This window comes from Macaca nemestrina, chromosome 10 (assembly GCF_043159975.1).
Source record: "Macaca nemestrina isolate mMacNem1 chromosome 10, mMacNem.hap1, whole genome shotgun sequence".
In the NCBI taxonomy this organism is placed as follows: Eukaryota; Metazoa; Chordata; class Mammalia; order Primates; family Cercopithecidae; genus Macaca; species Macaca nemestrina.
The window spans coordinates 140,284,503-140,298,953 of record NC_092134.1 but is presented as its reverse complement, the minus strand read 5'-3'; the positions used below and the strand labels follow the sequence as shown (position 1 = coordinate 140,298,953).

Genomic DNA, 14,451 nt, shown 5'->3' with positions numbered 1-14,451 from the left:
AGGCACTTGTAGTCCAAGCTACCTGGGAGGCTGAGGTGGGAGCATCACTTGAGCCAGGAGGTCGAGGCTGCAGTGAGCCGAGATTGTGTCACTGCACTCCAGCCTGGGCGACAGAGCGAGACTCCGTCTCAAAAAAAAAAAAAAAAAAATCAGAGAAGTCACAGAGTAGGTTGTTTGGGAAACAAAGGCAAATGACCCCAATAAAGGTTCCTGGCACCTCTAGCCTACGGAGCTTGTGACGTTGCCAGCAAGCCGCTCTCTATTCTACAGAAACCTGGTGATTAACTGGCCTATTTGGAGGATTCTTTCTATATCATAAACAGGTTTTCACTGGGCCAGTAATCCCAGCACTTTGGGAGGCCGAGGCAGGAGAATCACTTTGGCCTAGGTGTTTGAGACCAGCTTGAGCAACACACTGAGACCCTATCTTCACAAAAAGTAAAATACTAGCCAACCACGGTGGTGCTTGCCTGTAGTCCCAGCTACTGAAGAGGCTGAAGTGGGAGGATCACTTGAGCCTGGGATGGGAGGTCAAGGCTGCAGTGAGCTGTGGTCATTCCACTAGGCTCCAGCCTGGGCGACAGAGCAAAACCCCAACTCAGAAAAGGAAGAAAAAAAAAGTTTTCCCCTAGTGCAACCACATTATATTCTAACATCTTGATTTCCTTGTGTTTCTAGCTGACTATATAGTCATGCAGTTTGGACGTGTAGCAGATGACGTGTTCACACTGGACTACAACTACCCACTTTGCGCAGTTCAGGCCTTTGGCATCGGTCTTTCTAGCTTTGACAGTAAGCTGGCATGTGAATGACAGAACAATCAGGCAGGGGGCCTTTCTCCCCACAGAGCTTTCAGGAGCGGACAGTGGCCTCCTCTTCCCCTCCCTGCCCCAGGACTTGAAGAGCAATAGTTTGCCCCTTTTGGAATGATCCCTGAATTTATAAAACACACACACGAAAAGCAGTAGTTTGCCCCTTTTGGAATGATCCCTGAATTTATAAAACACACACACGAAAAGCAATAGTTTGCCCCTTTTGGAATGATCCCTGAATTTATAAAACACACACACGAAAAGCAGTAGTTTGCCCCTTTTGGAATGATCCCTGAATTTATAAAACACACACACCCCGTGCACTCTACTCCTTTTCCAGGTTTCATAGACTTGGTGAGGGATCACAACTTAGCATGGTTGAGAGATGATTTAAAGCACAGTCATGTTCTTGTCACATATCGTCTCCTGAAGCTAGAGTGGGATTTCCTGTGCTTAGAAACTTGCAGTAGAATCAGGGACTGACATCGCAGTTCCTCTCCTCTCTTCATTCCCTCACAGCAGATTGGCCAGCACCAATCTTAGTCAGAGTGGCTGTGATCGCATTTGTGATCAATTATGTGAGAAGTGTATATAATTGTCTTCATTTCAATTAAGGCCGAAAACATAAACTCTAGAGGTGACTCAGTCAAGACTGACAGTGATTTGATAATTGCCTTCATTTTCAACCCAGGAGTGCCTCCCACAGCTGTATCACTACGGATCCATTAGTGTGGAGCGACACACAACTGCAGGCATCTGGTGCAAACATTTTGTCATTATCAAGAGAGATGGCAGTATTGACCATTTAGTTTAGTTTCAAAAAAAAAAAAAAAGGTGGCAGGAGAGGCTTTGGGGAGGACCAGCCAGCAGACATGAGCACTGCTGGCCTGTGTGGCAGAGCTTTGGACTTTGTTCGCGGCTCCCCCAACCCAGGTTCATAGGCATAGAAGGTATTTTGCTACATTTTTTGGATTATTACACCCCTCCACATATTATGTGACTCTTACACCAGTTCATCCCTCCCAGAATGTATCCAAACCTTGAGAATACGGGAGCTCTGTGAGCCCCACTGTCAGCACCGCTGAGCTGCATCCCTTGTGCACAGAACTGTTTGCCAGCACTGGGTGGGACGTCCGTGGCGGCTGCTCCCTCAGACTTCCCTTCTGTGGACAAACCACTCACCCCTGCCTGTTGTTCCTGCACCACATCAGATAAGCACGTGAAGGAGAGCCAGCTGGGAGCTGCGGGACCCTTGGCTTTTCCCCCGCGACAAGTCCCACCTTCTGGGTGAGGACGAGACTGTTGACATCTCAGGCATGTTTCCCACCAAGTGCCTCCATCACAGCCGTGCCCAGAAGCCTCACACCTCATCACCACCACCACCCCTACCCCATCCTGAGGCACTGCCTGGCAGATTACCCTGGTTGACCGCAGAAGCTATTAATACACGACAGCATCTGGGGAAGGACTTATGGTGGGCCAGGTGGACCTCATCCTGCTTCCTCCTCCTCCCTCTGGTTTAAAGAGATATGTAAACTAATTTCACATAATTTGTGTGTGCAGGTGATTGGTTTTTACATAAGTCCTATTTATACCTTTTATATGTTATAGAAATAAAAGTTAATTTATATAAAAATGTGTCACTGCCTTTGCAAGTCCTGTGCCTCAGGAAGTTCCTACTGTCATGTTCTGTAATCATAATTGTCGTCTTGGGCCACGTGCAGTGGCTCACGCCTATAATCCCAGCACTTTGGGAGGTCAAGGCAGGCAGATTACGTGAGGCCAAGAGTTGGACACCAGCCTGGCCAACATGGCAAAACCCCATCTCTACTAAAAATACCAAAATTAGCCAGGTGTGGTGGTGTGCGTCTGTAATCCCAGCTCCTCAAGAGGCTGAGGCATGAGAATCGCTTGAACCCGGGAGGCTGGGGTTGCAGTGAGCAGAGATCACACCATTGCACACCACCCTGGGCCACAGAGTGAGTCCCTTGCCTCAAAAAAAAAAAAAAAAAAGTTTTGGTAACACAGTGAGCACATCAGTTCTTTAAAACCAGGTGATGACTAACAAACATGTCATCCTGATGCAGAACAGGAATCCGCAGACTAAGAAGGCTGTGTTCCAGAGGCTACCTAGACACACTACACATGATGGCCAGGGGCGTCTGGACAGAAGACGGGACCAATAGCTGAGCTTAGCAGGGCCAGAGGGTAGAGTGTATATTCTTTGGATGCCTGCCCGGGTCAGCTTCCCGGATTTGTTGTCATTCCTTACTGGTTCAGCAGCAACACAAATGAACCATCGAATAGTGAAACAGACCCCATCGCTTGCCTTTGAGTGTTAACTTACTGTTTTTGTTTTTTGAGATGGAGTCTTGCTTTGTCACCCAGGCTGGAGTGCAGTGGGGGTGATCTCGGCTCACAGCAACCTCCTCTTCCCAGATTTCAGCAATTCTCCTGCCTCAGCCTCCTGAGTAGCTGGGACTACAGGCATGCGCTACTACACCCAGTTAAATTTTTGTTTTTGTTTTTGTTTTTGTTTTTGTTTTTGTTTTTGAGACGGAGTCTCACTCTGTCGCCCAGGCTGGAGTGCAGTGGCGCGATCTCGGCTCACTGCAAGCTCCGCCTCCCGGGTTCACGCCATTCTCCTGCCTCAGCCTCCCGAGTAGCTGGGACTATAGGCGCCCACAACCGCGCCCGGCTAATTTTTTGTATTTTTAGTAGAGACGGGGTTTCACCGTGGTCTCGATCTCCTGACCTTGTGATCCGCCCGCCTCGGCCTCCCAAAGTGCTGGGATTACAGGCGTGAGCCACCGCGCCCGGCCCAAATTTTTGTATTTTAAGTAGAGAAGAGGTTTCACCATGTTGGCCAGGCTGCAGGCTGGTCTCGCCTTGGCCTTCAAAAGTGCTGGGATTACAGGTGTGAGCCACCGCACCCAGCCTTTTTTTTTTTTTTTTTGAGACGGAGTCTGGCTCTGTTGCCAGGCTGGAGTGGAGTGGGGCGATCTCGGCTCATTGCAACCTCCGCCTCCTGGGTTCAGGTGACTCTCCTGCCTCAGCCTCCCGAGTAGCTGGGACTACAGGCGTGAGCCACCGCCCCCGGCGTTTTTTTTTTTTTGGAGTCAGGGTGTCATTCCCGTTGTCCAGGCTGGAGTGCAGTGGTGTGATCTTGGCCCACCACAGCCTCAACTTCCTGAGCTCAAGGGATCCTCCCACCTCAGCCTCCTGAGTAGCTAGAACAATAGGCATGTGCCACCAAGACTGGCTAATTTTTTGTTTTAAAGTAAAGACAGGGTTTCACTATGTTTTCCAGGCTCGAACTCCTGGGCTGAAGTGATCCTCCCACCTTGGCCTTACAAAGTGCTAGAATTAGAGGCATAAGCCACCGTGCCCGGCCTTCACATTTGAAAGCTGCTGTATGTTCAGAAGTTGAAAAAAAATTGCTGGGTGTGGTGACTCATGCCCAGCACTTCAGGAGGCCGAGGTGGGAGGATCATTTGAGGTCAGGAGTTCAGTCAGGCCAACATGGCAAAACCCTGTCTCTACTAAAAAAAACAAAATTACCTGGGTGTGGTGGCAGGTGCCTGTAATCTCAGTTGCTTGGGAGGCTGAGGCAGGGGAATCACTTGGACTGAGAAGGCAGAGGCTGTAGTGAGCCAAGATTGTGCCACTGCACTCCAGCCTGTATGTGACTGCGTCTCAAAAAAAAAAAAAAGTGTCCACAAAGCTTTCCTAGGCTTTCTGGCTCTTATCAGTGTCACAGTGATAAACACATGTAAAGAAGCAAGAAGAGCCTAAAAAGGCCGGGCGCGGTGGCTCAAGCCTGTAATCCCAGCACTTTGGGAGGCCCAGACGGGCGGATCACGAGTTCAGGAGATCGAGACCATCCTAGCTAACACGGTGAAACCCCGTCTCTACTAAAATACAAAAAAAATTAGCTGGGCGAGGTGGTGGGCGCCTGTACTCCCAGCTACTCGGGAGGCTGAGGCAGGAGAATGGCGTGAACCCGGGAGGCGGGGCTTGCAGTGAGCTGAGATCCGGCCACTGCACTCCAGCCTGGGCAACAGAGTCAGACTCCGTCTCAAAAAAAAAAAAAAAAAAAAAAAAAAAAAAGAAGATCCTAAAAATCAGGACAAGAGCTGGAATCAATTCTTACAGCTTGATTTTTCCTTTTTTTTTTTTTTTTTTTTTTAAGTCTTCAACATGCACAATGTGAATTGTTTTCTTTTTCATATGATTCTCTTTGGCTAAGGTGCATGCATGGCTGGCCAGTTTTTCTGTTTTTTTGAGACAGGGTCTGGCTCTGTTTCCCAGGCTGGAGTGCAGTGGTGTGATCTTGGCTCACTGCAACCTCCGCCTCCTGGGCTCAAACCGTCTTCCCACCTCAGTCTCCTGAGTAGCTGGGACTACAGGCGTCCACCACCAACAACTAATTTTTAAGTTTTTGGTAGAGACAGGGTTTCACCATGTTGCCCAGATTGGTCTTGAACTCCTGGGCTCAAGCGATCCTCTCCCCTTGTCATCCCAGAGTGTTGGGATTACAGGTATGAGCTACCATGCCTGGCCCAAATAGATTCTTTGTGACACAGTTTTGTACACTAGTGATCAGGGACATACTGGTGGGCATTGAGATGAAAGATTTCAGCAAGTGTCAATTACAAGTCTAAAAACAGGCCTGCAAAAGGCTCTTTTTGATCAGTTTAATAGATCATAGAAGAAATGAACTAGCATCAATTCAATTCCTTGAGACCAGCATTGTAAGTGCAGAAATAAAGTGATGGTTCGACTAAGGCAAAATCTTCCCGGGTTCTGACCCTATTTCTGCCGATGATTTGCCTCCTTTATAGATTGAGAGGCTTTGAACTACCTGCCCTTTTACATTCTTGAATTACATGTTTCTCCCCACTCATGCTGACAACATTCTGGCATTCCCCTGTTTTGAGCTGAACTCACTGGTTACCCCTGGACAGCTTCATGCTGTTGATGGCTAAGGATGACTAGCAGGAGAGGTGACACAGAGCCCCGGGAAAGCACAGATGGCCTCAGAGAAGGCACCATGGAGAGGAGACTGGAATTGTGGAAGAAACAGGATCGTGCACTGAGGAATGTCCTCTTTATTCTACCAAGTACGATTTATTAGCCAACTTGACATTTGTCAATGTGGTTATAGTAACGAAGCAATTCTCTCAAGACACACACAGCTTGCTCCTAGAGAAAACTCCAGCATGTTGCAAGCTGCCTTTTTCCTCAGCCTCCAGCTCCTGCCCGGGAATTGTCTGCACGTCTAACACCTGCTTCTCTTCAGTCCACAGCTCTCTTAGCCTGGCCCACGCAGGCCCCAGCCAGGGGCATGCCAAGGACCTGCCAGTTTCTGTGCCACCTCCTGAGACACGTTTCCTGACCACTGGCATATTGGATCATTTTGCCTCCTTTCCTCGTTATCACTGGCAATGGATATGCTTTAAAAGTCTCACCGTCTTTTTTATCAACCAATAGACTCCCCTCATCCACTAAAAACCGGCTGCCACAAATGAAGGTGTGTGGTGGGAACTGTAGGTGGTTCCATGGCGCCACCTACTGTCCAGGAATGCATGTTGCAAGTGTGTTAAAATGGGCAGACCCCGCACAGGTGAGGAAGTCACCAGGCCTGAGTGAAAACAGCAAGCCGACCACATTACCATGCATTTACCAAGCACCTCGTGTTATACCATGGCTCTCTTCTGAAAGCCTGAGAACACTAATATTTCTGGAGTTTAGAAACTAGTTAAGGTGCCGGGCTTGGTGGCTCACGCCTGTAATCCTAGCACTTTGGGAGGCCGAGACGGGCGGATCACGAGGTCAGGAGATCGAGACCATCCTGGCGAACACCGTGAAACCCCAGCTCTACTAAAAATACAAAAAATTAGCCGGGTGTAGTGGCGGACACCTGTAGTCCCAGCTACTCAGGAGACTGAGGCAGGAGAATGACATGAACCTCGGAGGCGGAACTTGCAGTGAACCAAGATCGCGCCACTGCACTCCAGCCTGGGCGACAGAGTGAGACTCCGTCTCAAAAAAAAAAAGAAAGAAAGAAAGAAAGAAAGCAACTAGTTAAGGTATTCCAGGTAAAATGCCCAGGATCTGGCTGGCACAGAATAAACACTTAGTGGCAGATATCTATATAATCTTTTTTTTTTTTAATTTGAGGCAGGGTCTCACTCTGTTACTTAGGCTGGATGGCAGTGGCATGATCTCACTGCAGCCTTGACCTTCTCAGGCTCAAGTGATCCTCCCATTTCAGTCTCCCGAGCTGCTGGGATACGGGCGTGAGCTACCACGCCCAGCTAATTTTTTTTTTTTTTTTTTTTTTCTGTATTCTGTAGAGATGGGGTTTCATCATGTTGCCCAGGCTGGTGTTGAACTCCTGAGCTCAAGCAATCCTCCCACCTCAGCCTCCCAAAGTGCTGGGATTACAGATGTGAGCCATCGTGCCCGGCCATCATTTTTATTAATGTTCTTTCAAAATAAAACAATGAGCTGGGAATGGTGGCTCTCAACAGTAATCTCAGCATTTTGGAAGGCTAAGGTGGGAGGATCGCTTGAGCCCAGGAGTTCCCAGACCAGCCTGGGCAACATAGGGAGACCCCATCTCTGCAAAAATAAATCAGCCAAGCACTGTGGCACGAGCCTGTAGTCTCAGCTACTCCGGAGGATGGCTTGAGCCTAGGAGGCCACAGTGAGCCGAGATTGTACTACTGCACTCCAGCCTGGCGTGAAACCCTGTCTCTAAGAAAAAACATAACAGGGCCGGGCGCGGTGGCTCACGCCTGTAACCTCAGCACTTTGGGAGGCCGAGGTGGGTGGATCACGAGGTCAGGAGATCGAGACCATCCTGGCTAACACGGTGAAACCCCGTCTCTACTAAAAATACAAAAAAAAAAAAAATTAGCCGGGTGTGGTGGCGGGTGCCTGTAGTCCCAGCTACTGGGGAGGTTGAGGCAGGAGAATGGCGTGAACCGGGGAGATGGAGCTTGCAGTGAGCTGAGATCGCGCCACTGCACTCCACAGAGCAAGACTCCGTCTCAAAAAAAAAAAAGGAAAAAGAAAAAACTTAACAGAACAATGATCTTTTTAGCCATGCACTTATACAGAATGGCTTATACATGTTTATAAAGCAAATTTAGATGGTTTTCCAGAGACAATAGGACAGGACAGAAGCACAGCATGGTTTAACCGGGTTACTTCACACACCAGTGCTAGCCCAGACCTGATCCTACCTCCCTTTCCTCACCTTGTACCCATCTGTGTTTTTACTTGAAGTAACAGCCTATGCAAATACTAGCCCTGATGTTGATGGAAATTTTTGAAGTATTTCAAATACGAAATGGGCCTCCAAGATTCTTTCTGGATATGCCTTGTCTTTTGGTCCATCAGTCCTGAGCTCCTTTGACACTGCCCCAACATGGCTTTGGCCATGACCTAAGCCACACGGGGGTAAAGCTGGGGGCACAGGATGGGGCAGGCTTTCTCCTGGTCTATCACCAGCTTTTACTATACCTCTTTGGTTTAATACTGGGGCTCAAGCCACAGGGCTTAACATCTAGTTAAGCACTTTCTACCTAGATTCTGCCCCTTGTCACGAATCTCAAGTGTTTCAAGAAGAACTATCCAGCAGTTCTCTTTCTTCTGTAGTTTGGGAGTAGGAAGATTAGGAAGGAAGAATGGTTTGAGGAGAAAGGAGGGTGACTGGCAGAAGAGGGCTAAGAATTAGAGCAACATTTTTAAAGTGTGTCTAGGCCGCGTGTGGGTGCGGTGGCTGATGCCTGTAATCCCAGCACTTTGGGAGGCCGAGGCAGGCGGATCACTTGAGGTCAGGAATTTGAGACCCAGTCTGGCCAAAATGGTGAAACCCCATCTCTACTAAAAATACAAAAATTAGCCAGATGTGGTGGTGCATGCCTGTAATCCCAGCTACTCGGGAGGCTGAGGCACAAGAATCAGTTGAACCCGGGAGGCGGAGGTTGTAGTGAGCCAAGATTGTACCACTGCACTCCAGCCTGGGTGACAGAGCGAGACTCTGTCTCAACAACAACAACAACAACAACAACAAAAAGTTGGGTCTAAGTTCCATTTCCAAAGTACTGATGCATACTTAGGACAAACTATATCAGGCTAAGGTAGAATGTGACCTTGAAAAAGGTTTCCTGATTTTTGCCTTTGGTCAGTCATATGTTGTTCTATATCAGATATTTAGAGAGACAGAGATACATAAATTTATTTTTGGGCCAGGTGTGGTGGCACATACCAGTAGTATTCCTAGCTACCTGGGAGGCTGAGGTAGGAGCACATACCAGTAGTATTCCTAGCTACTTGGGAGGCTGAGGTAGGAGGATTGCTTACGTGCACTAGGATCGCACCACTGCACTTCAGTCTAGGAACAGAGCAAGACCCTGTCTCAAAAAAAAAAAAAAAAACCCACACATTATTAATGTGCAAATTGCCTATCTATAGGGGACTAGTTAAAAACACTAAGGTAAGGCTGGACGTGGTTGGCTTATGCTTGTAATTAATTCCAGTACGTTAAGAGGCCCAGGCAGGAGTATCGCTTGAGCCCAGGACTTTGAGACCAGCCTGGGCAATATATCAAGACCCTGCTTCTACAAAAAACAAACAAACAAACAAAAGCTTTTTAAAATCAGCCAGGTATGGGGGCACATGCCTGTAGTCTCAGCTACTCAGGAGGCTGAAATGGGAGGATCACTTGAGCTGGGGAGATCGAGGCTGCAGTGACATGATCACACCACTGCACTCTAGTCTGGGCAACAGAGAGAGACTCTGCCTCAAAAAAACAAAAACAAACAAAAAAAAAAACGAGAGAGAGAGGAAAAAACCCACTAAGGTACTTCCCACAATGGAATACTATGGAGAATAAACAAGTATGAGGAAGACTGAATTGATTGGTGCAGAAATATCTCCAGGATACATTCAGTGAGAAGTGAGCTATAGAACAGTATGCTTCCTTTTGTGCACAAAGGGTGGGAAATTGCAAGCCCATTATTATTTTTGCATAAACACTGAAACACTGGAAACGAAAAAGTGGGTTAACTATAGCAGCAGGACGGCACAGGAAGGGCAAGACAGACGTGGGAGGAATCTTTTTCTTTTTTATGAGACAGTCTTACTTTGTCAGCCAGGGTGGAGTGGAGTGGCATAATCACGACTCACTGCAGCCTTGACCTCCTGGGCCCCAGTGATCCTCCTGCCTCAGCCTCCTGTGCAGATGGGACCAGAGGCACATGCTACCATGCCTGAGTAATTTTTTTATTTGTTGTGGAGATGGGGTCTCACTATGTTGCCTAGGCCGGACTCCAACTCCTGGACTCAAGTGATCCTCCCACCTCAGCTTCTCAAAGTGCTGGGATTCTAGGCATCTACCATCATGCCTGTCCAGGAGGAATCATTAAAAAAGAAGTTTTAAACCTTATGAAATTATTACTATTAATTAATTATTATTATTATTGAGGCAGAGTCTCACTCTGTGGCCCAGATTGGAGTGCAGTGGCACAATCTCAGCTCACTACAACCTCTGCCTCCCGGGTTCAAACGATTCTCCTGGCTCAGCCTCCCGAGTAGCTGGGACTACAGGCATGTGCTAAAACCATGCCTGGCTAATTTTGTATTTTTGGTAGAGATGGGGTTTCACCATGTTGGCCAGGCTGGGCTTGAACTCCTGACCTCAAATAATCCACCTTCCTTGGCCTCCCAAAGTGCTGGGATTATAGGCCTGAGCTACCATGCCCAGCCAATGAATTTTTGAGAATGGTCTCGTTTTGCTGCCCAGACTGAGTGCAATGGCGCAATCATGTGTCGCTGCAGCCTCAACCTCCTGGGTAGAAGTGATCCTTCCTCCTCCTCAGTCTCAGCCTCCCAAGTAGCTGGGATGACAGGTGTGTGCCACCACACCAGGCTAATGTCATCTTAATCCACACTTAGTAACTCCCATAACTTTACACATTTACACTTGCTCCCTCCCACAGTCCCAAAATTTTTCACAAGCTCTGCAAGTGTTATCCAATTGTTGCTAGGCATCTCCGTCTGAGATGGTGCACAGCTGTGCTGGCCAACATGTAGCTATTTACATTCAAATTAATTCATATTTAGTTCTTCCATCAGGCTAGCTACATTTCAAGTCCTCAATAGCCACATGTGGCTAGTGACTACCACACTGGATGGTGCAGATGGAGAACATTTTTCTTTTTTTTTTTGAGATGGAGTCTCACTCTGTTGCCCAGGCTGGAGTGCAGTGGTGTGATCTTGGCTCACTGTAACCTTCACCTCCCAGGTTCAAGCGATTCTCCTGCCTCAGCCTCCTGAGTAACTGGATTACAGGTGTGTGCCACCACTCCCAGCTGATTTTTGTATTTTTAGTAGAGACAGGTTTTTGCCATGTTGGCCAGGATGGTCTCGAACCTCTGACCTCACGTGATTCACCTGCCTCAGTCTCTCAGTGTGCTGGGATTATAGGCCTCAGCCCCTGTGCCCAACTGTTTTTTTTTTTTTTGAGACGGAGTTTTGCTTTTGTTGCCCAGGCTGGAGTGCAGTGGCGAGATCTCAGCTCACCGCAACCTCCACCTCCCGGGTTCAAGTGATTCTCTTGCCTCAGACTTCCAAGTAGCTGGGATTACAGGCATGCACCACCATGCCCAGCTAATTTTGTATTTTTAGTAGAGACGGGATTTCTCCATGTTGGTCAGGCTGGTCTTGAACTCCCGACCTCAGGTGATCCACCCGCTTTGGCCTCCCAAAGTGCTGGGAATACAGGCGTGAGCCACTGCGCCCGGCTGCCCAACTGTTTGTTGTTGTTTTGAGACAGAGTCTCATTCTGTTGTCCAGGCTGGAGTGCCGAGATGTGAGCTCACTTCAACCTTTGCCTCCCGGGTTTAAGGACTTCTCGTGCCTCAGCTGCCCGAGTAGCTGGGATTACAGGCATGCTCCACCATGCCCGGCCGAGCACATTCTCATCATCACAGAAAGCTGTGTTGGAAAATGTTAGTTGGGCTACAGAAATCTCAACTTCAGGTTCCCAAGCGAACTATCTTCTTAGCAATTCTGCTCCTGTGTTCCACGCGTGGCAGCCTGAGAGGCAGACATCATGACTCCTCTGTTTTCCACACATTCAATAAATGTGCAGTGAAAAAATGAGTGATGTGGAAACCGAGGCTCACTTGGTAGCCAAGCTGGAATTTAAACTCTGACTCTTTTTTTTTTTTTTTTTGAGACGGAGTCTCGCTCTGTCGCCCAGGCTGGAGTGCAGTGGCCGGATCTCAGCTCACTGCAAGCTCCGCCTCCCGGGTTCACGCCATTCTCCTGCCTCAGCCTCCCAACTCTGACTCTTTAACGCCCCAACAAGGTCATCACGCACAACTTAGTTAACTCTCATTTTCAGAATATTTTATCAAACAGGATTACTGAAGATGAAGATTTTAGCTGAACAAGATTGGAGGAAGCCTTTCCTTCCTTTGGACTTTTCTTCAGGAAGCTCCTGGAGAGCTGAGGATAAGACCCCCGTAGGAATTTCACCCTGCTTGAGAATTGTGCAGAGAACGCTTCCACCTCCGTGCAATGGAAACCTGTTGTTTGTTTCAGTTTGGAAATATTAACACACTGAATTAGTCAGCCCGGACTGCCGTAGCCGTAACAAAATCCACAGACTGGGGCGCTCAGACAACAGAAATGCATTTCTTACAGTTCTGGAGGCTGGAAGTGGAGGATGCAGGTGCCGGCAGGTGTGGTCTCTTCTGAGGCCCTTCTCCCTGTCTCCCTCTGCGTCCTCACATGGTCATCCCTTGGTCTGAGTGTTCTGTGTCCTCGTTCATGAGGACAGCAGTTACACTGGATTATGGCCCACCCTAATGACCTCGTGCTACCTCAGTCACCTCTGTAAAGGCCTTATCTCCAACACAGTCACATTCTGAGGTACTAGGGGTTTGGACCTCAACATACAAATTTAGGGGGACACAATTTAGCTCACAGCATATACTGTTCCCTAGATAGTGGACCTAGGGCCTGTTCTCTTTCACATTTCTTTTTTTTGAGACAGGGTCTTGCTCTGTCACCCAGGTGGGAGTGCAGCGGTACAATCATGGCTCACTGTAGCCTTGACCTCCCAGATTCAAGCAATTTTCCCACCTCAGCCTCCCAAGTAGCTGGGACTAAAGGCACATGCCACCATACCCAGATAATTTTATTTTTATTTTTTGTAGAGATGGGGGGGCTCCCTATGTTGCCCAGGCTGGTCTCGAACTCCTGGCCTCAAGTGATCCTCCAGCCACAGCCACAGCCTCCCAAAATGTTGGCATTAAAGGTGTGAGCCACTGCCCCTGGCCTACATTTCTCTTTCATGAAGACATAATAGAACGAATATTATGCTTATCAAATTATTGACTACTTTTATTCTATAGACAGTTGGGGGAAAAAAAAACAAAGAAAAACCTTCGATAAAGATCCGTTTTGCCTAGGTAGGAGGATAGCTTGAGCCTGGGAGGTCCTGGCTGCAGTGAGCCGTGATCCTGCCATTGCACTCCAGCCTGAGTGACAGAGCGAGACTCTGTCTCAAAACAAAACAAAACAAGGCCAGGTGGCTCACGCCTGTAATCCCAGCACTTTGGGAGGCCAAGGTGGGCAGATCATGAGGTGAAGAGATCGAGACCATCCTGGCCAACATGGTGAAACCCCATCTCTACTAAAAATACAAAAATTAGCTGGGTGTGGTGGCGCATGCCTGTAATCCCAGCTACTAGGGAGGCTGAGGCAGGGGAGTTGCTTGAACCCGTGAGGTGGAGGTTGCAGTGAACCGCGATCACACCACTGTACTGCAGCCTGGGAGACGGAGCGAGACTTCATCTCAAAGAAACAAAACAAAACAGAAAATGGTCTGTCTTGTCCTTCAAAGCACAAGATGAAGTTCAGCTGATGTCAAGTGAAGATTCTCTTAAGGAAAAAAGTAAATAGAAGTATAGGATGGGCTGGGTGCAGTGGCTCACACCTGTTATCCTAGGACTTTGGGAGGCCAAGGCGGGCAGATCACTTGAGACCAGGAGTTCAAGACCAGCCTGGCCAACATGGCAAAACCCCATCTCTACTAAAAACATAAAAATAAATAAATAAATGTAGGATGGAGAGGTTAAAAAAGAAAAAGCACCTGAGTGACAGCTGACCAGCAGGAATCATTGCATAATCCTTCCCAAGGTGTGGGGAGCAGCTTTGGAGACATCTCCAAAGCAAGATGTGGTCCAGCACAGTGGCTCACACAGTAATCCCAACACTTTGGAGGTCCAAGGCAGGAAGAGGGCTTGAGGCCAGGAGTTTGAGACCAGCTTGAGCATATAGGGCAATCTTGTCTTTACAAAAAATTTTTTTAAATTAGCTAAGTGAAGTGGTGCACACCTGTGGTCTCAGATACCTGGGAGGTTAAGGTGGGGGAATCATTTGAGCCCAGGAAGTGAAGACTGCAGTGAGCCCTGACTGCACCACTGCACTGCAGCCTGGGCAACAGAGAGAGATCCTGTGTCAAAAAAAAAAAAAAAAAAAAAAAGTAAAATATTTGCCTTTCACCTAAAAGCTAGGAAACAATCTCTCTTTACTCTGTCAGTTTCCTATTAGG

At 48.1% G+C, this 14,451-nt stretch overlaps 1 protein-coding gene and 1 long non-coding RNA gene across 4 annotated transcripts in view; one reads left to right on the top strand and one right to left on the bottom strand.

Annotated features, from left to right (window-relative positions):
* LOC105484245 (TUB like protein 3) overlaps window positions 1-1,820 on the top strand; it is a 55,028-nt gene extending 53,208 nt beyond the window's left edge. For 2 of the 3 annotated variants that reach the window (XM_071072365.1, XM_071072364.1), the window contains 2 exons: window positions 679-792; window positions 1,504-1,820. In XM_071072365.1, the coding sequence (XP_070928466.1) occupies window positions 679-792; window positions 1,504-1,541 (152 nt within the window). In that variant the 3' untranslated portion in view covers window positions 1,542-1,820. Of the gene's footprint in view, window positions 1-678 lie in introns of all 3 variants that reach the window. The other variant, XM_071072363.1, reaches the window with a different exon arrangement.
* Window positions 1-14,451, bottom strand: part of LOC139356921 (uncharacterized) — a 36,349-nt gene that overhangs the window by 15,525 nt on the left and 6,373 nt on the right. The gene's annotated exons all lie outside the window — the stretch shown is intronic.